Source organism: Trachypithecus francoisi, unplaced genomic scaffold (assembly GCF_009764315.1).
Source record: "Trachypithecus francoisi isolate TF-2019V2 unplaced genomic scaffold, Tfra_2.0 Contig01440, whole genome shotgun sequence".
NCBI classification, from domain to species: domain Eukaryota; kingdom Metazoa; phylum Chordata; class Mammalia; order Primates; family Cercopithecidae; genus Trachypithecus; species Trachypithecus francoisi.
In genome coordinates this window covers 9606977-9634775 of record NW_022681431.1, presented here as the reverse complement: position 1 = coordinate 9634775, position 27799 = coordinate 9606977, and the positions used below count along the sequence as shown (strand labels likewise).

Here is a 27799-nt window from a genome sequence, read left to right as displayed (position 1 = left end):
AGAGATCCTCCCCTCTACCCCACCAACTGCATCTCATGCCTTTACCCATTTCACAGAGGGGAAAATGAGGCGAGAGGGAAAGACACCAGGAAAAGCCAGTTAAGGGTCGCGAAAACTCTGGAATCCAGATTTTCTTTGTGTGCCGACCCCCACACGCCCCCTGCTTTTTCGTTACAGCTTCCCACGCTCTAATCTTTCCGATTGGGAAGGTGACTCCACTGTGGGACCCACGCGCGAGTCCCGCGGCACATCGCCCCTTTAAGGGCCCGGCCTCTCGCCTCCCTGACCTCGCCCCGCCCCCTCCGCAGCCACACTGCGCCTGCGTGGCGAGCCGGAGCCCTGGGGTTGGGCAGCACTCGGTTCCGTGCAACTTTCAAGTGAGTTGCAAACTCCGCCCTGCAGGCCGGTGCTGGTGGCCCGGCGCGCTGGAACCGCGGCGACCAGCTCCAGCGCGGGACCAACAGCAAGGGCCAAGCGCCGGGTTCTCCGCGGCAGGAAGGGCGGGTGGGAGCTGTAACTATCCCGGCCGCGGGGCGCGCCCGCTCCCAAGTCGGCTTCCTCCCCGCCGGGGCCGCTTTGCCTTGGGTCTCCCCATTCTCCAGGTCCCCTGAACTGCACAGTCGGAGGCCGTGGGCGGCGGGCTCTGCCTCCGCCAAGGGACAGCCGGATCGCCCCTCTGCTTCCCGCAACTGCCCGGATTCCCCCCGTTCCAGCCCTTGAGTGAATGTCCTTCTGAGCGCCTTCCTGGGGTTCTCCCCACGTCCCCAAGGCCGGCAAGATGGTGTCCTGGATGATCTGTCGTCTGGTGGTGTGAGTATGGCCGCCCTCAGACCTCCTCTACCCCGGGGTGCCGTCCCACCCCTGTGGTGGAAGCTGTGGAAGTCTATGGGAGGGGGAACTTTCTGAGCTCCACCCTCCAGCACTCCATACCAGGGTTAACGGACCTGTGGGCTTGCACGCGGTGTCTGGGGTACCGCCCACTCCCCGCCCCACCAAGCCTCGTTGGCTGAGGACGACCCCTGCCACAGGCCACACACACTGCAAACAGATGCCTGGGGCCGAGGGCCACAGGCCTACTTTGCTGCCCCTTGGCAAACACTAGGTGATATGGCACGTTGTGGGCGGAGAATCCAGGTGCCTGCTTGCCATCTGAGCAGTCACATGACTTGCCATCCTGTTCCTCACCTTTGAGTACGCCAACACCTGGCTCCCATAGCACCGTCTGCAGCCCCGCAGTGCCAGGTCTGGTGACCTGGGCCTGATTGCATGCCCATGGGAGGGGACAGTCTGGTGTTCTCACCTACTTCGTGGAGTGGCTGTCCTCTTGCTCCGTCACACACCCATGGGCCACCGGTGCAGGCCTGGGCAGGCTTGGATGTTTGTAAACAGCAGGGTGGGGAGGTGGCCTCCAGGGCTCTGACTCAGGCACAGGTTGTACAAGCCAAGCGAGAAAAACAGGGCGGGTACTGCCACCTTGCACCCCAGTAGGGGGAAATGGCCACCTGGCAAGGTGGGAGTGGGGCGTAGTGCCCCTCACACTCCCCATGGCTGCTCTTCCAGGCTGGTGTTTGGGATGCTGTGTCCAGCTTATGCTTCTTATAAGGCTGTGAAGACCAAGAACATTCGTGAATATGTGAGCGTGGGGGTTTGGGTGTGTGTAGTAGGACTCGGTGAGGTGGGGAGGGTCTGAGCTGGCTTCTCCCTCCTCCAGGGGCAAGGTCATGTGGCACATCCTGAGTGGACTGGGGAGGGAGAGAGAATGGGCCCTGTTCAAGAGGGTGTAGATAGAGGGCAAGCTATTGGGGTGCCTGTGGAAGACCTCGTGGGTGAAGCTTGTTGGAGGCGGGCATAGGAATGAGCAGCAGTTTCTCAGAGCTCCTGTCCAGCCATGCGTGGGGGAAAGCAGCTATGCAGCCGGACAGGCTCCCTGGAATCTCTGGGCTAGACTGGCCCGAGTTGGGAGTTGGTGCTGCCAGCCCCATGCTGACCTCTGCCGCTCTCACCCCACAGGTGCGGTGGATGATGTACTGGATTGTTTTTGCACTCTTCATGGCAGCAGAGATCGTTACAGACATTTTTATCTCCTGGTATGGACACAGGGTCCGCAAACCATGGGTCGGGGTGGCCCCCCCCAGCCCTGCTCCTTGGCTCACCCTGTCCCCTGCGCTGTGACAGGTTCCCTTTCTACTATGAGATCAAGATGGCCTTTGTGCTGTGGCTGCTCTCACCCTACACCAAAGGCGCCAGCCTGCTTTACCGCAAGTTTGTCCACCCGTCCCTGTCCCGCCATGAGAAGGTACCCCAGGGGGAGGCGGGAAGGGAGGCTTAGGGGTGGGTGTGAGGGAAAGAGCCCTGAACCTGGGATTTAGGATGCTGGGGATACCAGGGTTCTATCCCAGTCCTGCTGCTGTTGAGGTGCAGGACCTTGACAGGGCCCAGCCTACCTCATCTTCTGGGATAATCAGGTGGGGTGCATATGAATGACCTATGAGGATGGAAGTTGGTTTGGGGGTAGTGGTGGCAGCAGCTGGAGCATGGCCTGTCACTGAGGTGTGAATGGGTGGCGGCCCTGCTCTTGGTGTGTGTTTGTGGCCCAGATTTGTGGCTCTGGGCACTAGGTGGGGCTGGGCTGGGCTGGGCTGGGTGGTGCCACAATCAGTGGCTTCTCAGAATCTGCAGAGGAAGAGGGACTCTGGCGGTCCACCTGAGCTCTCCTCCCCATTGGGTCCACAGGAGATCGATGCGTACATCGTGCAGGCCAAGGAGCGCAGCTACGAGACCGTGCTCACCTTCGGGAAGCGGGGCCTCAACATTGCCGCCTCGGCTGCTGTGCAGGCTGCCACCAAGGTGCTCCAGGCCCCCAGCCCTCCAGCAGCCCCCATCCCACCGCTAAGGCCCTTTGGGCTCATTCAGCTCCTCTGCCAGGGAGCCCAGAGATGGCAGCTGGGGAGCAGGGGTGAGAAGGTGACAGGGGATATTGGCAGAAGCGTGGAACTGGAGTCAAACCTTCCTTCCTGGCTCTGGCACTGAGTGTGAGCAGCGGCTCCTGCTCTCTGACTTTGGTTTCCTGTTGGTGCCACATTGGCGCGGGGCCAGAAGCTTGCTAAGCAGTTTTCACTTCTGCGTCTCAGCCCCAGTGATTAGCTGGTTGGCCGATTTCCCTGGGCAGTCTCCCCGCTGAAGCCTCTTCCCCCTTACAGAGTCAGGGGGCGCTGGCCGGCAGGCTGCGGAGCTTCTCCATGCAGGACCTGCGCTCCATCCCTGACGTGCCTGCCCCTGCCTACCAGGACCCCCTCTACCTGGAGGACCAGGTGTCCCACCGGAGGCCACCCATTGGTGAGTGGGCAGAGGGACCCAGAGCCAAGCCAGGAGGGATGGCTTCCGTCACTCGCACCATGGCTTCTCCCAAGGCTCGAGGAAGAGCTGGCCTGGCCACAGGCTTTCAGCTTCACCTCCTCCACACAGGGTACCGGGCTGGGGGCCTGCAGGACAGCGACACCGAGGATGAGTGTTGGTCGGATACTGAGGCAGTCCCCCGGGCGCCAGCCCGGCCCCGAGAGAAGCCCCTAATCCGTAGCCAGAGCCTGCGTGTGGTCAAGAGGAAGCCACCAGTGCGGGAGGTCAGTGTGGGAGGACGACAGGAGGGAGGAGGGCTCTGCTGGCTGGTGCTCCCCACACCCTCATGTTGTGTCTCCTCTCTCCCCAGGGCACCTCGCGCTCCCTGAAGGTTCGGACGAGGAAAAAGACTGTGCCCTCAGACATGGACAGCTAGGGTCTGCTGCATCTGGCCCCTTCTTACCTCGTGCCCTGCAGGGCTCCAGGGCTATTTGGAGCAACCTTTGGCAGCACATCTGGCCTGCCTGCACCAACTGCCTGGGCCCCGCCTTCCTGACTCCTGCTGATGGTCAACGGCCAGGAGCAGATGCTGCCAAGGCCACATGCACCCACAATGTACCAAAGCAGGCTGGGCCCAGGGTTCTATTTATTGCCTTGCTCTGCCCTCTCCCTTCCCCAGTTGTGGGACAAGAGCCATCCCTGAACCCCTGCAAATGAAACGTCCACCTGGTTGTGTTCATTCCTTCCTGTCCTTCAAAGTACTTGATAGCCTTTCATAAGGCCTGGCACGTGTGTCCTGGTTGTGTGTGTGTGTTGGTGAGTGAGGTCAGGTTTGCCAATGTTTTGATAAATAAATACATAAAGGGGTTCTGTCTCTGCTGATCTTACTCCCATTGTTCACATCACTCCCTTGAAATTGAACAGCCCAGTCCCAGCCTAGGTCTAAGGCTGAACGAGCCCAGTCCTCTGGAGGAGAGAGAACCATTGACAGAGAATTGCAGTGCAGCACATGATCTCACAAAGGAGCTCTTGGGGAGCTTTGAGAGCATTGATGGGAAAGTGGGGACCAGTCCAGAGGATGGGTCAGAACCCAAAACTTCAGTTAGGCAGAAGTTAGGCCTTGGCAGGAAGGTGCAGCTGTCTCTACAGTGGGAGCACAGGCAGGAGGGGCTTGAGGGCAGCACATTATTCCCATAGAGAGGTCGAAGCTAGGCAGAGGAGGCCTGGGGAGGAGTATCTCCTCCAGGAGCCTTGAGGAAGGAGCCCCCTGGGGCAGCTCTGGGGACATTTAGTTCTGTAAACTCTCAGGAAACAGCAGGGGCGCCATTGCACCTCCGAGGAGTGGCCACGAGAGGGCAGCAGTGGCCAGGATCTGGGCTGCCCCCTGGCTTCCAGGTCAAGGAGGGTGGGGTTGGGAGACTGGCCAGAGCCTCACCCTGCCGGGCCTGGCGGAATTCAGAAGGCCTCCAGTGGCCCTGCCTGCTGCTTGTGGTCACTGGTCCTTGGTCTGCCCCATCCAAGGAGTCTCCTGCTCTCCTGAGACCGAGGCTCTTTGCCTGGCTGGCTCCACTCCAACTCCTCGGATCCCTGAGGCAACTGGGGTACCCAGCTCTGCCCTCTCCTGCCCCTGATGCTGGTCTCGCCACGATGCCCAGGGTGCACCCCTCTGCCACTGCCGCACCTGCTCCTCCTCCCTGCTTTTGATTAAGCAAAGAGGTGGGTGAGAGTGTGGGATGAGAAGAGGGGAAACAGGGTGGTAACCTGGAGTGGCCCCAGACAGTGTGGATTAACTCTTGGTGTGGGGATTATCCGGGTTTTATTTGGGGGAGGCTCTTAATCTGCTGCGGTGATTTAGCTTCTCACATATGGGGGCTCACTGGCGTCCAACATGGCCTGCCTTTGCATCGTGGGGTTGTCTTATCTCCTCATTAATTCATTCAAAAATGAATATTGAGCCTCGAGCAGGTACCAGACATGTTGCCAGACTGCAGGGATGCAGGGAGTAGTAACGGCTGGCGCCCAGAATGTGGCTGCCCACGCAGACGCTGCTCTGAGCCCCTGGCATATATTAATTTAATTCTCATAACGATCTTGTGGGGGGCGGGTACATACTAGTCTTATAGTCTCCATTTTACAAACAGGAAAACAGGCACAGAGAGGGCAAGTGATTTGCCCAAGGTGACAAAGCTAGTAGGTAGCAGAAGGGCTTGGAATCAGGCAGTCTGGCTCCAGAGTCTGTGCACTTAATCACTAAGCAGTACCAGAGTGAAGGAGATGATTCTCGCTTGGGGGGCAAGGACACAGAGACTAACACGTATGGAATATTTGCTGTGTGCCTGACCTTGTACTGGGCATTTTACAGAGATCATTTCCTTGAATCCTCCCAACAACCCTACCAAGTAGGGACTATATCCATTGTTCTCACTGAATTGCCCAGGCTAGAATACAGCGGAACGATCATAGTACACTGCAGCCTCGAACTCCCGGACTCAAGGGATCCTCCCACCTCAGCCTCCTGAGTAGCTTGGACTACAGGCACTCTCCATCACACCTGGCTAATTACCATATTTTTTTTGGTAAAGACAGGGTCTCCCTATGTTGCCCAGGCTGTTCTTGAACTCTGGGGCTCGAGTGATCCACCTGCGTTGAACTCTGAAACTGCTGGGGTTACAGTCATGAGCCACCGCACCCACAGGGCTATACCCATTTTACAGATGAAAAACCGAGGCTTGGAGAGCCACAACAACTTGTGTACCATTGTGCTGCTTGTGAGCCGGGGGCCCTGACTCCTGATGCACCTCTGCCTGGGTGTTGCGTTGATAGAGGCGGGCTGGCAGGATCCATGTACTCAAACTGAGGGAACAAAACCAGAGGGACTGGCCGGGTGCAGTGGCTCACACCTGTAATCCCAGCACTTTGGGAGGTGGAGGCGGGTGGATCACGAGGTCAGGAGATCGAGACTACGGTGAAACCCCGTCTCTATTAAAAATACAAAACATTAGCCGGGCACGGTGGCGGGTGCCTGTAGCCCCAGCTACTCAGGAGACTGAGGCAGGAGAATGGCATGAACCCGGGAGGCAGAGCTTGCAGTGAGCCGAGATCACGCCATTGCACTCCAGCCTGGGCAACAAAGCAAGACTCCATCTCAAAAAAAAAAAAAGAAAAAGAAAAAACAAAAAACAAACAAACAAACAAAGAAAAAACCAGAAGGGTTGGCTCACCCCTGTAATCCTAGCACTTTGGAAGGCTGAGGCGGATGGATCACCTGAGGTCAGGAGTTCGAGACCAGCTGGGCAACATGATAAAACCCCGTCTCTACTAAAAATACAAAAATTAGCCAGGCAAGGTGGCACGTGCCTGTAATCCCAGTTACTCAGGAGGCTGAGGCACAGGAATTGCTTGAGCCGGGGAGGCAGAGGTTGCAGTGAGCCGAGATTGAGCCACTGCACTCCAGCCTGAGCGACACAGCAAGACTCCGCCTCCAAAAAATAAATAAATAAATAACAAACCCAGAAGGGCATGTGATGAATGGCAAAACAAAACAGAGTGAAAGAAAACAAGAGTTGGGGAGAGGCCTGAAGTTGTGGGGTGATGAGGAAGATTTCACTGGGGCGGGGGCTTCACTTGCCCTCCCTCCTAGGATGGGTGCTTGGAGAGGGCCACAGGGCTACCAAGCCCCTTGGCGGAGCTCATGATGCCTTCTCCTCCCCACCTCATCAGACTGTCTAGTGGCTCCGTGTGGCCCTATGCATACTGGCCTCTGACATGCTCTTCCTCCACCATCCAACTGTGTCCCATTTCTACTTGCCCTTTGAACCCCACTCAGACAGGGAGCCCTCTGCAAGCATTCCCTCACCTCAGAGTGGTTTGCTGTCTGGACCACACCACCTCTGTTCTTGCACAGACTTCTGTTTTTGCCTTGAGCACGTTGCCTTTTCTCCCCCACTGCGTTGTGACTTCATAAAGAACAGACGTATTTTACATGCTGTTGTAGCTCAGCCCGGAACAAATGGTCTAACCACAGTGAAATATTTTTGTAAGTTCTCGACTGGATGGTGAAGTCCTGCTCATTCTCTGACCTTCTCCGTGAAGTTCCCCTGATTTCCCCAGGGCGGGACTAGAAGCATCTTGTCATCATTCATGAACAAGCCCAACACCCCCAGCGCCCAGCACAGGGCCAGCACCTAAGAGGCCTGGAGGAGTTTTGCTGGTGAAAGAACAAATGCACCAAGTGACCATAAGTTCTGGGTGGGGGAGGCCGGGGGTGGGGGTGGGAGTGGGATGGCCTCGTGATTTCTGCCTTTGTACTCTGCATCACCTGGGGCCTACCGCCAAGCCTTGAACATGCCAAGGAGAACACGGGTTTGGTGAACGGCTGCCTGCAGTTGTATGAAGTCCAACACATGCTGGGGACAGAGAGGAAGGAGCCAGAAGTCCAAGTTCTGGAGCATTTCTGGGTGAGCACACATGTGACCCGGAGGCTCAGGGCACTGGTTGTCAACTGGGCTTCCCTGAGAGCCAGCCCTGCCTCTCTGAGAACCCCTGAGACCTCACCTTTGCCCAGCATGGTTGTACACTGGAGGAGATTACTGTCCCACCCTCCACCTCCTCTGGCCTGGCCTCTCTAGGAAGAGTAGGCTGCGTGCCAGCCTGCCTAAGCACCCCCAACCCTCTCCTCCCCACCAGACAGTGGACCACCAGCAGGATCAGGGCTGGTGGGGACATAAAGCTGCCACAGCCAGCCCCCTTAGAGCTGCATAGCTCCGCTGGGTCCTGGCCCCTGCCCCACTCAGTTCGTGCCCTGGTCTCACTCCTCCCCACCCCGGCAGCTTGTCTGCTTTTGAGGGGCTCCTCCACATCCATCCTGGTTTCTGGGTGCAGATGGCCCTTTGTTCTTGCCCCTCTCTTCCCTCTCCTCTCCACCCACCGCCATCCCTTGGCCCTTCCAGGTGGCTCCGTTCCCTCCCTGCCTCTTCAGCCCCCATCACTCTCCCTCTCGGCCTGGGGCCCTCTGTGTCCTGGTCCCCTTCCCCATCTCCAGCCTCCATGTGTGCCACATGCATTGGCTGTATTTTTAGCCACCACTGATTAGCCTCTAGTTCTGACACAGTCCTGGCCCAAGCTGGGTCGGGGCTGGTTGGCACTGCCCTCCACCTTGAGGGGGTTAAGGAGGTGGCACCCAGGCTCTGGCTCCATCCTCTACCCAGCATCAGGGATCAGGGGTTTCAAGAGCTGCGTAGGGGGCAGATGCCTGGGCAGGAGGATTCTCTGCTGCTGGAGAAATCCTGGGGGCCACAGTTGGTGTTTCCAGGTAGGCACAAAGGTCCCAAGCCCAGGGCAGAGTGGAGCTGGCTTCCTCTTCCCGGGTGGGTAGCTTGTGGGGGTAACCTGGAGGGGAGGGGAGGTGGGGGGAGGAGGAAGCGCACTGGGAGGTGCAGACTGAGAAGAGGAATTAGGTCAGGGATGTAGGTGGGTGGGCGAGAGGGGAGGGTGGCATCTGCTTCGGAGCTTCCTCTGGGTTCCAAACGCATCTCCACAGTTTCCTTCCCCTCCTCCCCACCCCCTGCCCCCACCCCCACGGGTCCCCAGAGAATTCGCCTGGTATTTCCCCTCCCCCATCCCCCCCAGGCATTGCCACAGGGTGGGGGTGGGGTGGGGGGAGGCCAGCCTCAGCTGTCTGAAGGATGGAGGGGCTGGGGAAGCAGGGCTAGGTGCCCAGACGGCCGCGTGTGTGGGAGGGGATGTCCTCAGATGCCCTCCACCCGGCAGTCCCCGCTCTGACGTGGGTGCCCCCCCTCTCCCCGCCCAGATTAGTGGCAGCTTGGCCTGACTCTCCGGGGCTCCTTCCCCCGCCCCCGCCTGCTGCCCTCCCCTGGGCCGGGGGCTGCTCTGCCCGGGGGGCACTGTGCTTGCCCAGGTAAGGGGCTCTGGGGATGGCATGAGGGCCGCCGGCTCGTGAGTGCTGCTGTGCCCGTCAGCACGAGCGTATGTCAGCGAGCGAGTGTGTGTCAGTGCGCCAGGGGTCGGTGAGGGGCTGGGGCTCGGTCCACGAATGGCTGGGGGTGCTGGTCAGCTTGCCTTTGTCCACGAGTCTGGCATTGTGTCCACGCGCCGTGTGGCTTTCCTTCTGTGTTTGTGTCTTTTGTGTGTCTCCTCAGCTCTGCTCCGTCTTCAGGCACAGAACAGCCGGCTACAAGGACTCTGTGGGCCTGTGGCATGGGCCCCAAAGCGGGATGGGGAGCTGAGTGAGGGTGGGGAAGAGGTCCTTCCTTCCACCCCGCAAGTCCCCACGAGCCCCTGGGCTTTTCAGCAGCCTGTCCCCAAGAGCCCTGCTGCTCTAGTCCAGGGACTGTGGCCTCACAAAGCAGACATGGCAACTGGGGTAGGGGGGTATCCGCCCCACACCCCTGGGATAGTCCCCAACCCCTTTGGGGATGTGAGCGATAGGCTTTCAGGGTTCTGAACAGCGCAGGCTCCCATCTTGGCCTCTTCCAGGCCCCAAGCCGCAGGAATCTCCCCCTGGCGCTCCCACAAGCTTCGGCTGCTGAGGAGGGAGGCCAGAGGACACAGATGGGGGACCACAGGCACACCCTAGTCCCTCACCTTCACCCCTGGAGCCAGCCTGGAAGTGGGAGGCCGGGCCTCAGAGCCTGGGGCCTCCAGTCCATGTTAGACCCTCTACAAGCATCTCCCCTGGCACACTCAGGTCCCAGCCACCCTCAGGGGAGCTGGGGAGGAAGGGAGTGTTACTCAGTCATGTAAACAACCCCTACCAGCCTGCCTTCCCACAGAACTGGCCTCTGGGGGGAGGCCAGGGGCAGGGTGAATCGATGCCAACGCAGCCCAAGTCCGGCCCAGTGCCCACTCCTTTAGGCCCCCGCTCCCCAGGACCCCCACTCTTCTCAATTGGTAGAAGGCTCTAGGCCTTGCTCATCCCTTAGGAGGAAGGCTCCTGGCTCTTCAGGGCTTCCCTCTGCGGGGATGGTGGTGTGACTTGGGACCAAGCTAGAGGCATCCAGAACCCATCGCTTCCATGGGATGGGAAAGAGGGAGTGCAGCTTCTGTCCCAGGCAGGCTGAGGATGGCTTCCTCAGGGAGCCAGGGTAGCTGAGGGTGGGAGGTGGGTGCCTGAGGGGAAGGGAAGCGCCCGTTGGGCGTGTGGGTTTCTGTGTGAGTCTGAATCTGTCTGTGTGTGTTTGAATCTGTCTGTTTGTGTCTGCACTGGAACCACCCCCGCAGTGGAGCCGGGATGCTTCCTCGGGTGGAGGGTGCCCTGCTTTTCCATTTCCTCTCCTCCTCTCTGTGCTCTCCCGGGAGCCACTCCCATGGGCGCCTCTCCAGCCCCTTCCAGGGCCTGGAAGCACCAGGAACCCTGGGGATGGGGCAGACACTCACAGCCCGGGGTCTGGAGCCGGTGTGGGAGCTCATCTGGGCCCATGACCTCTCCAGACATTTGGCGAAATCAAGGCCCTTAGACCAGGGACACACCCGAGCCCAGGCCCTCCCAGAGGTCCTAGGCCACAACCCTTTGTGCCCTTGGGCTCTGGAAGGGGTCTAGGAAAGGTTTGGGGTGGAAGACGGCAAAGATCAGCTTGACCAGGTGAGGATGAGGCAGGGCAGACACAGGCCAGTGGGGCGTGCCATGTGCCAGAGCTGGAGAGGACCAGGAGCCAGTGGCCCGGCAGGCACAGCACGGCTGGCGTGGGCCAGAGCGCCCATCACTGACCCGTGAGAACTCGTCTGCCCCTGCCAGCTCTGGCACTGTCCCCTCCCAGCCACCCCGCCCTAGCACCCTGGGGGGCACCCCGCCCCACCGTGGCCTGGTCCGGCCCCTCCCGCCCTTTGCTCCAGTTCCCGGGCTTGGCACCTATAGTGGGGGTGCCGCCCGCCTGCCAGGCTCCGGGGCCGGGCCCACGGGAGGGTGGGGCGGCTGGGAAGCTGGCACGCTGCCCCGGGGGAGCCTCTCTCGGCAGGCGCCCGGGTGCGGCGGGGGGGAGGGGGAACAAAGGGCTCATTCTCCCCGTGCGCAGCCGGTGGCATCGCCGGGGCGTTGGCGGAAGCCCCCGGGGCCCGGGAGGGGGCAGGCCCAGGCGCGGCCGCCGAATCACGGGCTCCTGTTTCCCGCAGGGTGCTGGAGGAGGAAACCGGCGGAGCAGCTTCCCCACTCTCAGTTGCGCGTCTGGCGATGGCGATCAGAGGTCCTGCTGCGCACTCCGCCGCGCTCTACCTCCATTAGCCGCGCTGCGCGGTACTGCGCCCTCGCCGGTGCCTCTCTCCTGGTTCCCAGGATCGGCACCCCCATCCAGGCACGACCCCCTCCCCCGGCCCCTCGGCCTTTCCCCCCACTCGGCCATCTCCGACCCGGGGCGCGTGTTCCCCCCGGCCCGGCGCCTTCTCTCCCTCCGGGGGCACCCGCTCCCTAGCCCCGGCCCGGCCCTCCCCGCGGCGCAGCACGGAGTCTCGGCGTCCCATGGCGCAACCCACGGCCTCGGCCCAGAAGCTGGTGCGGCCGATCCGCGCGGTGTGCCGCATCCTGCAGATCCCGGAGTCCGACCCCTCCAACCTGCGGCCCTAGAGCGCCCCCGCCGCCCCGGGGAAAGGAGAGCGCGAGCGCGCTGAGCAGAGCGAGAGAACGTATCCTCGCCCGCCTGCCGGGAGGCCCCGAAACTGGCCCATGGGGAGCAGGCGCCCGGTGCCGGCCACGACGACCGCCACCGCCTGCGCCGCGACCGGCCGGTGAAGCCCAGGTAAGCACCAGGAGCGCGCCGTCTGGGGACACTCGTGTCGGGGGATTTCTGAGCCGAGCCTGCGGTGCCGGTACGGAGTGAGTTCCCCGTGCCCCTCTGGGCTGGGCCACCCATTCTGACACCTGAAAGTTAGGACCCCCGACGCGGCCAGACCACGGCGGAGCCGTGGCTCCAGAAAACCTGGGCGCCCTCTGCCACTGCGCCGTCACCTCTTGCCTGGGGCTTCGTCGCGCTGGCCGAGGGGACCGCGCCAAGAGAGCGCTGCCGCTCTAGTGCCACCTGTCATCCTGGTCCCTTGTACGCACGTTCAATTTTCCCTCCCTTGCCTCTCTCTGGGGCCCAGCCCGCTTTCCCCGCCTCCTTCCCTCTCCCCTCCCCGCCAAGTTGAAGTTTCCAGCGGCGGTGGCGGCTGCCCTGTCACTGCTGGCGGGGCTAGGGCAATTTGACCCATCCAGCTGAGGCTTCTTAATCCCCCTCCCCTGTGCCGGCGCGTTCTTCCCGCTGGGGGCCAGGGCGGGGTTCCTAGCCTCCTGCAGTTGTCCTGGGACTCTGCTTGAGAAGCCGAGAAACTGCAGGGCTCTGGGAAGAGGCTGACTCAGGGCCGCCCAGGTGTAGAGAGAGACACAGCCACCGGCCCTGGCTGGCAGCTTTCCCCAGTGACTCCAGCCTGCCAGGCCTGCACTTCCCACGGCTACAAACCTGGCTGGGGCTGTAGGCTAGGGTTGGGCTAGCAGCACCCCCAAAACCACTGATTGCAGGATGAGAAGAATCCTCTGAGAGGACTCAACCCTCAAGGGCACACTGAGGCCCAGAGGAGTGACATGACTTGCCCGGGGCCACGCAGCATAGGACAGAGTCAGGCTCAGGATCCAGCCTTTTTCCTCGTTCAGGGCCTTCCACTTTCTGTCCTGCCTCATGGGTCGTGAGCAGATTCCTAGCTCCGTGAGGCCAGGACATGCCCTACTAGCGATGGCAGCCTCTGCTGAGGTGCACTGGCCTAGGTGGAATTTGGGGAAGGGATGATATCCCCACACTGGAGGAGCAAGATGCGTCTGGCTGCATGTGGAGAGGCAGCACGGTGCCCACTTGTGGGCTGGCACTTGCCTTACTAGTTTGAGCTGCCTCGGTGCTGCCAGGGCAGTGCCCACTCTGTGCCAGGCAGTAAGGTGCTTGGGGAATGTGCCCCAGAAGCTCATGCTTTGATGGTTATGCTCCAGGGACCCCCCCTTCTGGGAGAGCCCCATGAGGGCAGGAGAGTGATGGAGAGTACGCCCAGCTTCCTGAAGGGCACCTGGGAGAAGACGGCCGCAGAGAACCGCATCGTCAGACAGGAGCCCGGCAGCCCGCCTCCAGATGGCCTGCACCGTGGGCCGCTGTGCCTGGGAGAGCCTGCTCCCTTTTGGGGGGGCTTCCCAAGCACCCCAGACTCCTGGCTTCCCCCTGGCTTCCCCCAGGGCCCCAAGGACACGCTCCCGCTCGTGGAGGGCGAGGGCCCCCAGAATGGGGAGAGGAAGGTCAACTGGCTGGGCAGCAAAGAGGGACTGCGCTGGAAGGAGGCCATGCTTACCCATCCGCTGGCATTCTGCGGGCCAGCGTGCCCACCTCGCTGTGGCCCCCTGATGCCTGAGCATAGTGGTGGCCATCTCAAGAGTGACCCTGTGGCCTTCCGGCCCTGGAGCTGCCCTTTCCTTCTGGAGACCAAGATCCTGGAGCGAGCTCCCTTCTGGGTGCCCACCTGCTTGCCACCCTACCTAGTGTCTGGCCTGACCCCAGAGCGTCCACGTGACTGGCCCCTGGCCCCACACCCCTGGGTACACTCCGGGGGCCAGCCCAAAGTGCCCTCTGCCTTCAGCTTAGGCAGCAAGGTGAGTGCAGGGGCAGAGAGGGTACCTGTGGCTCTGGCCTTGCAAAGTGGCTCGGTGGTCCCCAAGCTGTTCTTCCACTGTCATGAAAAGAGAAGGCAGCACCGAGGTAGAGGGGTCTATCAGCTTGGAGCTGTCCCGGACCCCACAGTCAACCCCAAGCAAGCCCTCCCCTGAGCAGTTCCATCTCTCTAGGCCTCCCATGCCCTCAGGTCATTGCAGCCACTGACTCACCCATTGTCTGCCTAGGATAAGGTCCTGGGAACTGTGGCCTTGGAATGTGTGGCTTGTCCTGGGAGGAGATGGGCGGGCAGAGAAGGCCCCTCTATCTGAGAATGGGATGTGCAGGGGACCCCATGGCCCATGTCTAGGGCACCTCCCCCATAGATGACTCCCACTCCCAGGGATGAGATTTTAAAACACTTAAAACTCAGTATGGCACAGGACGCCAAACGGCCCAAACAGACACTGGATGCCCTTTGGCTGTGCCAGGACCCTTTAGTTCTTAGACTTCCTTGTGAGGAAGTCTGAGAAATCCTGGGGGAGGAGGTGGGGGTTGCCAGGACAGTGTCGGAGGCACTCCAGAGACCTAGGGCAGTGCCATTTATTAATCAGAATGTGAGGGCTTCAGTATTCTCCCCTTCCTTCTTACTTGTCAGTTCTGCCCATACATTTAGGCACGGGGAGCCCAAGTCAGCCCAGGCGTAACACTTTCTCCCCTCTTTAGGGCTTTTACCACAAGGATCCGAGCATTCTCAGGTTGGCAAAAGAGCCCTTGGCAGCTGCGGAACCAGGGTTGTTGGGTTTAAACCCTGGGGGGCACCTGCAGAGAGCCGGCGAGGCTGAATGTCCTTCACTGCACCAGAGGGATGGAGAGATGGGAGCTGGCCGTCAGCAGAATCCTTGCCCACTCTTCCTGGGGCAGCCAGACACTGTGCCCCGGACCCCCTGGCCCGCTTATCACCCAGGCCTCGTTCATACTCTTGGCAATGTCTGGGCTGGACCAAGCGGTGGGAGCCTTGGGTACCAGCTGGGGCCACCAGCCACACCAAGGTGCCCCTCTCCCGAGCCACCTATCACCCAGCGGGGCTGCTGCTCATCCTATCCACCCACTAAAGATGGGGGTCTTGGCTCTTGTGGGAAGTGCCAGGAGGGCCTGGAGGGGGGTGCCAGTGGAGCCAGCGAACCCAGTGAGGAAGTGAACAAGGCCTCTGGCCCCAGGGCCTGTCCCCCCAGCCACCACACCAAACTGAAGAAGACATGGCTCACACGGCACTCGGAGCAGTTTGAATGTCCACGCGGCTGCCCTGAGGCCGAGGAGAGGCCGGTTGCTCAGCTCCGGGCCCTCAAAAGGGCAGGCAGCCCCGAGATCCAAGGAGCAGTGGGCGGCCCAGCCCCCAAGCGGCCACCGGACCCTTTCCCAGGCACTGCAGAACAGGGGGCTGGGGGTTGGCAGGAGGTGCGGGACACATCGATAGGGAACAAGGAGGCGGATTCGGGACAGCATGATGACCAGAGAGGTAAGGGGGCCGGGAGGGGCTGCAGGCCCTGCATGGGAGGGGGCAGCCGGGGCTGGGGCTTCACATGGGGCGGGGTCCGTAGGCTTTATGAATGGACCACAGCCAGTGGTTAGCCTCCCACCTGGATCGCGATGGCTCTCTGGGAGTTCTTCAGCATCTCTAGGCCAGAGCCTTCTAGCAAATAGCTTCTATCTTTGTCTCCTCCCAAGCCCTGGTGTGTTGGTAGCAGTATAATGACATGGTTCAGAGCACAGCTCTGGAGCCAGAGCACCTCGTCCCTGACTTTGCTGATTGGTAGCTGTGTGGCCTAGGATGAGCAACTTCACCTCTCTGGGCCTCAGTTACTTCATCTATAAAATAGGGATGAAGATGGCACCTACCTCAGGAAGACTGCTGTAAAAGTTAAATGCTAGAATAATTCATAGCAAGGGCTTGGAAGAATTCCTGGCACCCAGTGAACACTCAGTAAATGTTCACTGCGATGACTGCTTGTGCCACAAATCCCTGTTTGGGGAATTGCTTCTCCTGAAGGATCCCTTGTCCTGTCCCAGGAATGGCTGCTCTCTTGGCCAGAGGGAACTGGATACTCAGTTTGGACTCTGCCAGTGTTAGGGCTCTGGGCACACCCTGGAGTCATCTGCTACACTGTGCCCTCCACGGAAGGCCTGGCACTGCCGGCCTCAGCCTCAGTTCTTCGGGATCACTTCAGTTTTTCAGCTTCCTGGATAGCCGGGTGTGGATCAGGACTCTCCATGGCCTTGCTCAAATGCCCCTGCACCTGGCATGGGCCTGTGTGTGCCCTCCCAGGCCTCTGCCCTGGCTGGGTAGTTGGCCCTTTCGCCTTCTTGGGTTACTGCACCTGTGGCCTGTGTCGAAACTCTCCGGCCTTCTCACCTTCCGGCGCCCTCCGTCCACTTTGGGATTATCTCCTCATGTCACACAGCCAGCGGTATCACTAAGCCTTCAGTGGAGCTATCCAAAGTCTACACTGACTGGGTCCTGCACATGTGTCAGGACGATCGCCCCAGCTGCCCAAAGCCTTGGGCTCAACACACAGACAACCTCTTCCCTCGGCTGCCGGTCCCTGTCAGGGCATCCTCAGACTCCCTGCTCAGCCTGGTGTGCGAGCCTTCCAGCTGCCTGGTCCACTCTCGCTGGTTCTGAATTAAGCTTCAGAGGCCTCGGGCGAGGAACTGGGCTGGGTCTGAGTGTGGACGGGGTGGGCGCTAAGGCTGGGATGGGGTTCTCAGCAGCCCAGGAAGCCCAGACTCCTGACCTCCACATTGTCTCCTCAGGACCCCGAGATGGCCAGGCCAGTCTCCAGGACCCAGGACTTCAGGACATACCATGCCTGGCTCTCCCTGCAAAACTGGCTCAGTGCCAAAGTTGTGCCCAGGCAGCTGGAGAGGGAGGAGGGCCTGCCGGCCACTTTCAGCAAGTGCGGAGGTGAGCCGTTGCCCCTGGACGCCTCCAGTGCCCTCCCGCCAGGGCTCCCTCCTCATCTCCCCTTGCCCTCTCTCCAGATCACCTCTGGGAGGGGAACTGCAGCAGGAGGAAGACACAGCCGCCAACTCCAGCTCTGAGGAAGGCCCAGGGTCCGGCCCTGATGGCGGGCTCAGCACAGGCCTCGCCAAGCATCTGCTCAGTGGTCTGGGGGACCGACTGTGCCGCCTGCTGAGGAGGGAGCGGGAAGCCCTGGCCTGGGCCCAGCGGGAAGGTGAACAGGACCTCCTGGGTCTGCATGGGGTCTCTGTAGGGGGAGCCCCAGGTGTCCCTCCCCTGACCCCACCCACACTGCCGGCTCCTCGACCTAAGGCAACCTCGGAAGAGCTCCTGGCCTGGGTGGGGACATCAGGAAGGTGTCAAACTGGGTACAGCCCAGTTCTCTGGGAGTTTTTGGGCTTGCTGGGAAAACAAGAATGAGTGCCAAGTATCGGCAAGGCACTGGGAGGTGGGGGAGCTCCTGAGGGGTTGGGGGTCAGGCGAAGCTCCTGGGCCTGGAGGGCTGGCAGGACCTGGGCTAAGGTCCCTCTGGCTGCAGGCGCTCTCTCTGGTCGCCCTTCCGCAGCAGAGGGAGTTCCTCGTAAGCACACAGCCCTGGGCTGCCGGTCAGTTTTTGGGTGGAGACCCCCGGGGCTCCTTCTTGCCTCAGACAGGCCAGACCCCTTGGTGCATCTTCAGCCAGCTCCCTGCTCCCTGTCAGCTCCTGCCACTCCCAGCCTGGGTTCCCAGCACACACGCCACCCATCCTTCCTTTCCCGGCTCCCTGGAGCTTGTCATCCCCTCAGGCCTTGGCACTGGCTGTCCCTGTGTCTGGAATGCCCTGCTCCTCCCTTTCTACCTGGTGAATGAAAACTTACTCATCCTCTGGGGCCGTCTTGGGAAGCTCGCCTGCATTCCCATCCTCACCCTTCCCTGGCATTTTCCTCAGCACCCGCCTCATGGTGCCACAGTCATTGCCATATTTATGGGTCCATCTCCCTACCCAGAATGTGTGCACTGTGAGGCAGGGCCAAGTCCTGACCACCTCTGAATCCCCTGCACCCAAAGGCAAGGCGTTTGTTGAACTGTACTCAGTGGCACCTTTTCCACCTACCAACAATGGCTTAGTCTGATACTCGGCTCTTAGAAAACCCCACTCCTGGCTGGGTGCAGTGGCTCATGCCTGTAATCCCAGCACTTTGGGAGGCCAAGGTGGGAGGATCACTTGAGCCCAGGAGATGGAGACTGCCGTGAGCTGTAATCACACCACTGCATTCCAGCCTAGGTGACAGAGTGAGACCCTATCTCAAAACAACGACAACAAAGTCTCCTGGAGGAAATGGCACCTGAGCATGGTTACCATTTCTGGTAGCACATACGGCTTGGAGGGAAGGAGGTGGAGGAAAGCGTGAGCTAGAAGCGGTGTGGATTAGTAATGCAGGGCCAGTGGGGAAGTCCCTGGGGCAGGGCTGGGTGTGGGGCAGGAATGGTGGAGCTGAGGCCTCCACTATCCCTGGAGAGCTTTGCTGGACAGGATGGTTTCTGCAGCGAGGCTCTTGACAGGGCTGAGGAGTAAGCAGTGGGTAGCTGTCGAGGGGCTTGTCTCCCTTCCCTGGGGGGCCCCTCCATGGAAGCTGCTCCCTGCTTCTCCTGCCCCTGCCTGGATCCTTGCCACATGAAGCCTTCCACTGGGGCCTGTTGCCTTCACCCTCTGACCCTGTTCTCTCCGTGGTCAGCAGGCCAAGGGCCAGCCGTGACAGAGGACAACCCAGGCATTCCATGCTGCTGCAGCCGTTGCCACCACGGACTCTTCAACACCCACTGGCGATGTCCCCGTTGCAGCCACCGCCTGTGTGTGGCCTGCGGTTGTGTGGCAGGCGCTGGGCGGGCCAGGGAGAAAGCAGGTAGGGAGAGGGGCTGGGGGTGGGAGGGCGGGATGGAGCCCTCAGGGGGACTGCTGCAAGCCTGTGGTCATTCGTTGACTGCCTCTCCCCAAAAAGCCCCCTACTCCCTGAGCAGCCCCAGCCTCAGCCATGGTGGCTCAATGCCCTTAGAGCAGACTTCCCCTCTCTGCAGATCAGAGGACCATGCCTGTGCCCTTGACCACCCTTAAACAAAGACGAATGTGCCTACTCGTTGTCTCCCACTCTGTTCAGCGGGCACCTTTTAAAACCTGCTGTAACACTGTGAAGTGGGTATTATTGCTTTTGCTTTCCAGATAAGAAAAACTCAGAGGATAAGTGACTTGTCCAAGGTCACACAGTTAGTAAAGTGTTGCGGCCAGGACTTAGACTCAGGTCTTCTGATTTTGTCCTGTTCTTTTCATGGTTCTCAGCTTTCTCCCCCTTGGCTCAAGTTGGCCATGTGAGAGCTTGAAATTTCCCTGTGTTCCAGTAGGAATGACCAAAAAGAGCTCCAGGGTCAGATACGTTTTAGAACATTGTCTTCCACATGGTTAGCCTAAGGGCTTGCAAAGCATCTGAGCACGTTAAAGGCTGTCATTCTACGAGCAAAGAGTGCTGTGTCTCTATGTGACCCAGGTTTCCCAGAAAGCACGAGTTTTATGGACTATTGAGTCCCCTGATTTAGATATCGTGTCCTGACCTTCTCTGACCTTAACCTGTGATTACCTTGATTTCTGGACTTGCAGCTTTTCCCTTCCTGCCCTACAGGCTCTCGGGAGCAGTCCACGGAGGAGTGCACGCAGGAGGCTGGGCACGCTGCCTGCTCCCTGATGCTGACCCAGTTTGTCTCCAGCCAGGGTGAGCCGTCTTGGAGGGGTGGGGCGTGCAGAGGTTGGGTCCTGAGAGAGACCAGCTTCCTGTCTGATTATCCCTCCCCCAAGTGCCATGCCCTTCTGCTTGGCAAGGCCAAGCTGCCTGTTGGTCTACACTCACCACCAACCTCCCTCTCCTGCCCACCCCCACCCCCAGCTTTGGCAGAGCTGAGCACTGCAATGCACCAGGTCTGGGTCAAGTTTGATATCCGGGGGCACTGCCCCTGCCAAGCTGATGCCCGGGTGTGGGCCCCCGGGGATGCAGGCCAGCAGGTAAGACCCAGGGAATGCCACCGGTTGGGTACCATGCCTGCAAATGACTGACCTTTGCAGGGGTTTGGCCCCCTTTGCTTTTTTGGTGGGGATGAAGAGCAAGAGAGAAGCCTGTGGAATCAGGCTAATTCCCACCTTGGGGAGCAGGAGCCATGCACGATCTTGAGCGCTGCCTCCCCCCACCCGGAGGTCCTCACCCCCTGCCTTCCTGGAGCATATCTGCCCTACTCTGTGTGTATTCTAGTTCAGCGCTTGCCACATCACGCTAGAGGTGCTTGTTGGTATGGCCCGGTCCCCAGGCCATGGGTTCCTTTGGGTGGAGTGTTGGCCCACCTTCTCAGTCTCCCCGGCACCTAACACCTAGCAGGCGCTCAATGTGCATTTGAAGTTTTTATGAAGTTCATGTTCTTCTTATAAAAGTCATCCATTCAAAATAAATCGTTCATTGAATGCATTTTGGGTGCCAGACACTGTGTTATATACCCATTGTGGAAAATTTGGAAAAATTTCCAAATATACAGACAAGTATAAGGAAGAAAATGACGATGACCTTAATGCCACCATTAGTTTTGACATATTTCTTTCCAGCCATTTGTCTATTTTAGTAGACTATAGACCCTACCATAGGTAGAAGTCTATGAGCAACTTTTTTCCACCTAATGTTATATCCTATAGCATTTTGCTCCTATAAACACAATTTTAGGACTGACAAGAGTCCATTGTTCATTCTTGTGGGTTGTGTTGAACTGTGTCTGCCATTTTAAAATCTCTGGTTGGATTGGGGGGTGGTGGATGGGTTTAACAGAAGGAATTGACACAGAAAATGCCCCCAACTCCACAACCTTCGTGCAATGGCGACACCCACAGGACCAAGAGCATCAAAGAGGGTGAGCGGCTCCTCTTGCCCCTCGGCCTGTGCAGGAGGGAGGCTGGGCCAGAGTTTGAGGCAGGAGGGGACAACCAGCAGAAGTCTCCAGGGATTTAGCAACCCTCCCACCCCCAATAATCTCCACCACTCCCCTCAGGACACGCCTCCAAACACCTTCTTTGGCCAGACCCCCCCGAACCCCTCTTTTTAGAGGCTCTGGAGCTGCCAGCAGGAAAGGCAGTAGAGTGGGGAGACCCAGTGCAGAGCTGCGGTGGGGGATGCTGGCTGGGGAGAGAGTGGGCTTGGCCAGGAAGAGAGGGAAGAGCAGCATGGGCAACAGGGCCTCAAGGGGAAGCGAAGGACCAAACACGAAGCCCCCCACCCTCTTCCCCCCCAACAGAGACCCCCGATTCCACTGAGACCCCAGCAGAGGACCGTGCTGGCCAAGCACCCCTGCCTTGTCCTTCTCTCTGCGAACTGCTGGCTTCTACCGCGGTCAAACTCTGCTTGGGCCATGAGCGAATACATATGGCCTTCGCCCCCGTCACTCCGGCCCTGCCCAGCGTGAGTGAGGGCATGGAGGGAGGGCTAGGAGCCAGGGGACCAGAGGCTGGGCCTGCCCTCCCTGCGGGGCCCAGCGGGTCCTGAGCCACTGTACCCCTTCCTGCAGGACGACCGCATCACCAACATCCTGGACAGCATTATCGCACAGGTGGTGGAACGGAAGATCCAGGAGAAAGCCCTGGGGCCGGGGCTTCGAGCTGGCCCGGGCTTGCGCAAGGGCCTGGGCCTGCCTCTCTCTCCAGTGCGGCCCCGACTGCCTCCCCCGGGGGCTTTGCTGTGGCTGCAGGAGCCCCGGCCTCGGCCTCGGCGTGGCTTCCGCCTCTTCCAGGAGCACTGGAGGCAGGGCCAGGTGAGGCACTCTGCGCCCCCCTCCCAGCCCTGGCCACCCCACCTGCCACTTGGGGCCTTGGTCCCTAGGCCCAGACAGACCTAATGGCTCAGAGGGAGCAAGAGGGCTGTCCCTGAGCTGTTCTACTGCCCTTACAACACACTGTTGCCTGGCCACGGCGGGCACCCTGGCCATTCTCCTCATGGCCTCCTTCCTTTCCCACCACAGCCTGTGTTGGTGTCAGGGATCCAAAGGACATTGCAGGGCAACCTGTGGGGGACAGAAGCTCTTGGGGCGCTTGGAGGCCAGGTGCAGGCACTGAGTCCCCTCGGGCCTCCCCAGCCCACCAGCCTGGGCAGCACAGCATTCTGGGAGGGCTTCTCCTGGCCTGAGCGTAAGTGTCCCCGACACAGGGGAGAGGGATCTGGGAGCCCAAGCCCTAGGGACCGGGTGGCAGAGGAGTCCCAGAGTAACCCTGAGGGGCTGGAAGCAGGTGTTGCTGCTACCGGGGCAGGGGCTTTGGAGCCGAGGAGGCCAGTGGCCGTTCTATCTTCTCCTGTAGTTCGCCCAAAGTCAGACGAGGGCTCTGTCCTGCTGCTGCATCGAGCTCTGGGGGATGAGGACACCAGCAGGTGTGTATGTCACCAAGGGCCAGCCCTACCTCCCCAGCCACTGCAGGCCCCACCTGGTTCAGCCCTCCCCGCCTCCTCTGCCCCCCACCCCCACCCTGTCCCCCCCGGTACTCTCATGTTTGCCCTCTGGGAGTTACCTTGGCAGTGGGAGGGCCTTGATGGGGTCTCTGGTGCGCGGGTTGGGCCTGCTGGGCATGACCCCCTCGCCCCATAGGGTGGAGAACCTAGCTGCCAGCCTGCCACTCCCGGAGTACTGCGCCCACCATGGAAAACTCAACCTGGCTTCCTACCTCCCACCTGGCCTTGCCCTGCGTCCACTGGAGCCCCAACTCTGGGCAGCCTATGGTGAGTGTCCCTCCACTCCTGCTCAGTCCCTACTCCCGTGCCTGTCATCTCGGGGCACACGAGCATCTGTGCCAAGGCCCTGGGACTTCAAGTGCTTCTCTGATTCCATTTCTAACTGTTCTTTCTCTATTGCCACGCAGGTGTGAGCCCACACCGGGGACACCTGGGGACCAAGAACCTCTGTGTGGAGGTGGCTGACCTGGTCAGCATCCTGGTGCACGCCGAGGCACCACTGCCTGCCTGGCACCGGGCACAGAAAGGTAGGTCCTTGGCCAGAGGCAGGAGCAGGGACAAGATACAGAGGCGAGTGTCCATTGCCACCAGCCCAGGGCTTGCCTGACTGCTCTTTCCTCCTCAGACTTCCTTTCAGGCTTGGACGGGGAGGGGCTCTGGTCTCCGGGCAGCCAGGTCAGCACTGTGTGGCACGTGTTCCGGGCACAGGACGCCCAGCGCATCCGCCGCTTTCTCCAGATGGTGAGGAGGCAGCCGAGAGCCCTACCCTTCCCCCTGCTCAGCCCTAGAAGCTCGTCCAGTCCCACCCTAGTGTGCTCGCTCCCCGCCCCATGCCCTCAGGTGAACTGCACAGACCAACTCGCACAGACAGGTGCAGAGAAGGCACAGGGGACCCAGAGTTCTGCCATGGGGCTCAGAGAAGTGGCAGGGGTTTGTGGCAGGAGAGCCTGGACCTGAGGATGAAATGACAGCACCAGCTGCCTGAGGCTGGACGTGGTACCAGGGCCTTAGGCGTAATATCTGTTACCTGTCTCAGTCCCCTGCCCCATGAGGCAGGTACTGCTCCTTTCCCATTGGCAAATGAGAACACCGAGGCTCAGTGGCAGGGCTGGGATCTGAGCTTCTGTCTGTCATGGCCCCAGGTCACTACTCTGTGCTATTCCTGGAGGCAGGCAGCCTTCCCTCCCTTCGGAGACTCCGTCCTGCTGCCCCTCTTTTGGTATTTGCATCTTGTTAGGGGAGACTGCCTGGACGAGGTGCTCCTGGAGGGGCTAGCAAGGAAGGGGGCTGAGGGAAGTGGAAGGAGAGATGGGTCAGGTGAGGAGCCAGGGAAGGGGAAAGTGATGGGGTGGCATGGAGGCAAGAAGCTTGAGGCGCAGGGGAGGAGAGCCCAGGGGTAAGGCGAGGGCAGCCCCGTGGTTCCCAAGTCCAGCTGGGCCCTCATTATCCTGGGGAAAAGACTTCCACCTAGTGTCACCCCTCGCCAAAGCACACACACGGAGACTTGCAGAGGCCAGCATGGTGTGCACTCCTCCTGCCCACAGGCATACACACGTGTAGATGCACACACAGATGCTGGGACATGCAGAGGGGCGCACACCTCCACACGCAGATGGCCTCTTCCGGGCTGGGTGTGGCTGGCCGTGGGCAGTCCCCACGGCCCAACCCAGTGACTCATGGGGCAGGGCTGAGGGGCACAGTCTCCCTGGGTGGCCTGGGAAACACTGCTCAGCTCCAGGATGGACCTGAATCTCCAAGAGCAAAGGAATCTTGGCACCCAACCAGGACTCCTCTAGGGTCCCATTGGTTTCACTAGCCTTCCCTTCCCTGATGGCCCCATCTTGCAGCCCTAAGCCCAGGGGCAATGGCTGAGGTCCTTGCTGAAGGGGGTGGATTGGGCTGGTGGCAGGTTGGAGCATGATGCCGGCGTCCCCTTTGCACATGTTCCCTGGGCACCTCTGGCCTCCGCGAGTCCCTGCCTGCCCAGAGAGCTCCCTGCTCTGGTTGGGCTTGTGAGGTCCCCGTAGCTGTGGCTGCTGCAGAGACCTGGGCCTGGCCCGAAAGCCTGTTCACTCGCTGGCACTCACAGCCTCACAGTGGTCGTTCCCTTTTCCGCGTCCAGAATCTTAGGGAGACCCTGATGAACGCTTTGAGTTGTCTCCCCAGGGACATACAGCTCCCTGCTCACCTACCACTTAGCACACAATTCTGGCCATTCCAGAGTAAGAAGTCCTGGTAGACAGTTTATGAACTGGGATTATGCAGGACGTCTCCCTTGGCTTTGCAGAAAGGGGCATCATTGAGAGAGGGAGCAGAGGGGCTGAGGTCACAGAGGCTGTTAAAGGCCTCCAGCCCCAGAAAAGCAGGGATTCAGTCTGCCCACCTGTAGGGCCTTGAACCCCTTCCTTCTAAGCTCCTTCCAGCCAAATGTGTGTTCTGCCAACCTGAGCTGCCCCAGCCCCAAACAAACCCAACCATACCCTCCCTGCCAGCCCTTCAAGACTTCACCCTTCAGCTCTTTTCTCCACCTCTGGCCTCTGGAAAGTCCATGTCCCATCCTCCTGCAGCCCTGCCCTTCCCTCCCCATCTTGCTCATTCCCCCTTCTCTTCTTTGAGGTGTGCCCGGCCGGGGCAGGCGCCCTGGAGCCTGGCGCCCCAGGCAGCTGCTACCTGGATGCAGGGCTGCGGCGGCGCCTGCGGGAGGAGTGGGGCGTGAGCTGCTGGACCCTGCTCCAGGCCCCCGGAGAGGCCGTGCTGGTGCCTGCAGGGGCTCCCCACCAGGTGCTTCCCAGCGGGCAGGGGCTCTGCGGGGAGATCAGGATGGCAGGAGCGACCCTATCAAGGCCGCAGGCGTCCAACATCCCCTCAATACCCAAGAGCCAGGCAGGGCAGGGAGCCACACGCTGCTGTGGGGAAGAGAAAACTGGGGAGCCAAGAGGCCTTGAAGACACTGAGCCCAACTGGGACTGGCGCCAGAGTCCACTCCTGTTTTCCTGGGCATGCTGAAGTCAGGGGGCTCGCGGGGAGACTTCGGGGTCTCTCCGGCAGTCCTGAGGCCCGGTTTTGGCCCAGCCTTTGAGGTGTCCAGTGGTGCATCCAGGAATCTGCTCTCTCAGAGCTAGGGGTCAGGAGTGGGTGTCATTAGAGGAAGCGAACCTCAGGGACCAGGGGGACAGGGAGAGGATGTGTGATCTTGAGCCTCACTGTCCATGTTCCCCCGACACAGGTGCAGGGCCTGGTGAGCACAGTCAGCGTCACTCAGCACTTCCTCTCCCCTGAGACCTCTGCCCTCTCTGCTCAGCTCTGCCACCAGGGATCCAGCCTTCACCCTGACTGCCGCCTGCTTTGTGCCCAGGTGAGTGGGATATGGGCCAGCAGGCTGGGTGTGCTGCCCAAGCCTCCCACCTCCCTGTGCCACAGCTTTGGTGGACATAGTAGATCCCACCCTGTGCCAAGCAGACAGTTACTCTGTATTCTTTCTATTTTGTTTCGTTTTGTTTTTTGAGACGGAGTCTTGCTCTGTCGCCCAGGCTGGAGTGCAGTGGCACTATCTCAGCTCCCTGCAACCTCCGCCTCCTGGGTTCAAGCGGTTCTCTGGCCTCAGTCTCCCAAGTAGCTGGGATTACAGGTGCCCACCACCACATCTGGCTGATTTTTTTTTTTTTTAGTAGAGGTGGGGGTTTTACCATGTTAGCCAGGCTGGTCTCGAACTCCTGACCTCAAATGATCTACCCACTTCGGCCTCCCAAAGTGCTGGGATTACAGGTGTGAGCCACTGCACCTGGCCAGAGTATTCCTTTTAAGTAGGGTGGGGGACAGTGGGGGGTCCAGGAATGTGGCTGAAAATGCTTTGTCCTCTCTCTTTTTCCTAGATGGACTGGGCTGTGTTCCAAGCAGTGAAGGTGGCCGTGGGGACACTGCAGGAGGCCAAATAGAGGGATGCTGGGTGTTTGGGGTCGGAGTGGGGACAGGTAGACCAGGTGCTCAGCCCAGGTACAACTTTAGCAGGGAATGATGCTAGGGGACTTGAGGATTTCTGGTCAACGCCACAAGCACCACTCTGGGCACAAGCAGGGCACCCTGTTCCCCTCCCCCTTAAACCAACAACCACAGTGCCACCTAGCTCACACCTGTCCTTCTCAGGCTGGCACCTCCCCCACCCTGTGCCCCTCTCCATGGTACCAGGCCTGCACTGGGGTCGATTGACTTCCTCTAACCCCTACTCCTCCCCGACCCAGGAGACAAACAGCCCTTCCTTGGGGGACCTCGGGAATCATTCTGGCTTAAGCAACACCTCCTCCTGCTGCTCACTCCTGCTGAGCCTGCTCTACTGCCCCAGCTCCACTTCTACCACCGCATCCCCACTGGGCTCACTGCAGGCATGCTGAACAAGGGGTCCCTGACCTTCCGTCCTCCTGCCAAAAGATCTGGGGAGTGTGAGAAGAGGGTGGCATCAGGAGCTGCTCAGGCTTGGGTGAGGGAGCGGCATGGGCGATGTCACTCAGCCCCTTCCAGGTCCGCCCCCTTCCCTCCTTCATGATTTCCATTAAAGTCTGTTGTTTTGTGACTGCTGCCAGTGTGGTTGGCCCTGCCCCTGCAGGCCACATGGTCCAGGGAGGGAGGGGGACATGGAAATCTGCCCTAGAGTAGAGGCAAATGGAGTAGGGCAGCCCGGAGCTGGGGCCTGAGGGACAGGACACCACTGCCTGCTCTTCCTCCTTCCTCCGGGGCCTGGGTCCTTGCCTCCCACTGAGGAACCTTTGGGTGGGGTGGACGGCTATTCCCCAAAGATGCTCCTGAGTGCAACAGCAGGCAAGGCAGAGTCCTGGGGCACAGCCACGAGGTGACCTCCCTGTGCAGAGACTCCGGAGCCCTACTCCACCCAGCAAGCTCCAGGCCGCCCCACCTCTCCTGGAGATCCAGAAGTGTGGCCCAGAGGAGCCCTTGCCCCATCTGTCTGCCCTTGGTGGCCGTGACCGATGCCAGGCCCAGCCACCCTGGGACTGAGCCTGACTGCTTCAGACAGCCGACCCCTCCCTGTCCCCACCCCACGCCTGCAACCTTCCAGTGGCGCTCTGCCCTCTCCGGCTTCCCTTGTGTATCTCAGCCTTACAAAGAAAAGCACTCCCACTCTTGTCGTACCTAATTGTTCCTGCTGTGGTTTGGGGAATTTTTTTTATTAAATAAAGTTTTTTTTTTATTATTATTATAAGTGTAATATACTTTCAGAACATTTAGAAAATAAGAAAGTCACCTTCAAGCCTATCATTACACACCTCCAACTACTATGAGTATTTTGGCGTATTCCCTCCCAGTGCTTTCCCCAAGGATTT

General features: G+C 60.1%; 2 protein-coding genes across 9 annotated transcripts; both read left to right on the top strand.

The window, feature by feature from the left end:
• Positions 1-312: 312 nt before the first annotated feature.
• Positions 313-4203, top strand: REEP4 (receptor accessory protein 4). 4 transcript variants are annotated; one of them, XM_033227800.1, is made up of 8 exons: positions 316-810; positions 1561-1633; positions 2011-2087; positions 2176-2296; positions 2734-2847; positions 3201-3336; positions 3466-3620; positions 3707-4203. In XM_033227800.1, exons 1-8 carry the CDS (start codon positions 779-781, stop codon positions 3770-3772), a joined length of 774 nt encoding a protein of 257 aa, XP_033083691.1. In that variant the 5' UTR covers positions 316-778; the 3' UTR covers positions 3773-4203. The 4 variants fall into 4 exon arrangements, with proteins under 4 accessions (XP_033083680.1, XP_033083700.1, XP_033083669.1 ...); XM_033227778.1 differs by lacking the exon at positions 3466-3620 and having other exon boundaries at positions 314-810; XM_033227789.1 differs by lacking the exons at positions 1561-1633; positions 3466-3620 and having other exon boundaries at positions 313-810.
• A 4929-nt stretch (positions 4204-9132) lies between these two features.
• HR (HR lysine demethylase and nuclear receptor corepressor) lies at positions 9133-27675 on the top strand. Of its 5 annotated transcripts, XM_033227740.1 has the most exons (20): positions 9133-9253; positions 11464-12083; positions 13301-13948; positions 14673-15465; positions 16761-16911; positions 16989-17182; positions 18684-18851; positions 19620-19709; positions 19881-19996; positions 20802-20883; positions 21265-21428; positions 21535-21777; positions 21985-22150; positions 22319-22388; positions 22603-22733; positions 22874-22993; positions 23092-23207; positions 25083-25247; positions 25693-25821; positions 26339-27675. In XM_033227740.1, the coding sequence occupies exons 3-20, from the start codon at positions 13343-13345 to the stop codon at positions 26399-26401; spliced, it is 3567 nt and encodes a 1188-aa protein (XP_033083631.1). In that variant the 5' UTR covers positions 9133-9253; positions 11464-12083; positions 13301-13342; the 3' UTR covers positions 26402-27675. The 5 variants fall into 5 exon arrangements, with proteins under 5 accessions (XP_033083631.1, XP_033083642.1, XP_033083659.1 ...); XM_033227751.1 differs by lacking the exon at positions 9133-9253 and having other exon boundaries at positions 10648-12083; positions 18687-18851; XM_033227732.1 differs by lacking the exon at positions 9133-9253 and having other exon boundaries at positions 11322-12083.
• The last annotated feature ends 124 nt before the right edge of the window (positions 27676-27799 follow it).

What these genes read in the sequence shown, in the direction of transcription:
- REEP4 (XM_033227778.1), top strand. Translation starts at nt 779, where the DNA reads ATGGTGTCCTGGATGATCTGTCGTCTGGTGGT. An exon ending in ATGATCTGTCGTCTGGTGGT is followed by an intron (nt 811 to 1,560) that starts GTGAGTATGGCC and finishes CTGCTCTTCCAG; the next exon opens with GCTGGTGTTTGGGATGCTGT. An exon ending in CCAAGAACATTCGTGAATAT is followed by an intron (nt 1,634 to 2,010) that starts GTGAGCGTGGGG and finishes CTCACCCCACAG; the next exon opens with GTGCGGTGGATGATGTACTG.
- HR (XM_033227740.1), top strand. Translation starts at nt 13,343, where the DNA reads ATGGAGAGTACGCCCAGCTTCCTGAAGGGCACCTGGGAGAAGACGGCC. An exon ending in CACTTTCAGCAAGTGCGGAG is followed by an intron (nt 16,912 to 16,988) that starts GTGAGCCGTTGC and finishes CCCTCTCTCCAG; the next exon opens with ATCACCTCTGGGAGGGGAAC. An exon ending in CTGCAGGGGCTCCCCACCAG is followed by an intron (nt 25,248 to 25,692) that starts GTGCTTCCCAGC and finishes CCCCCGACACAG; the next exon opens with GTGCAGGGCCTGGTGAGCAC.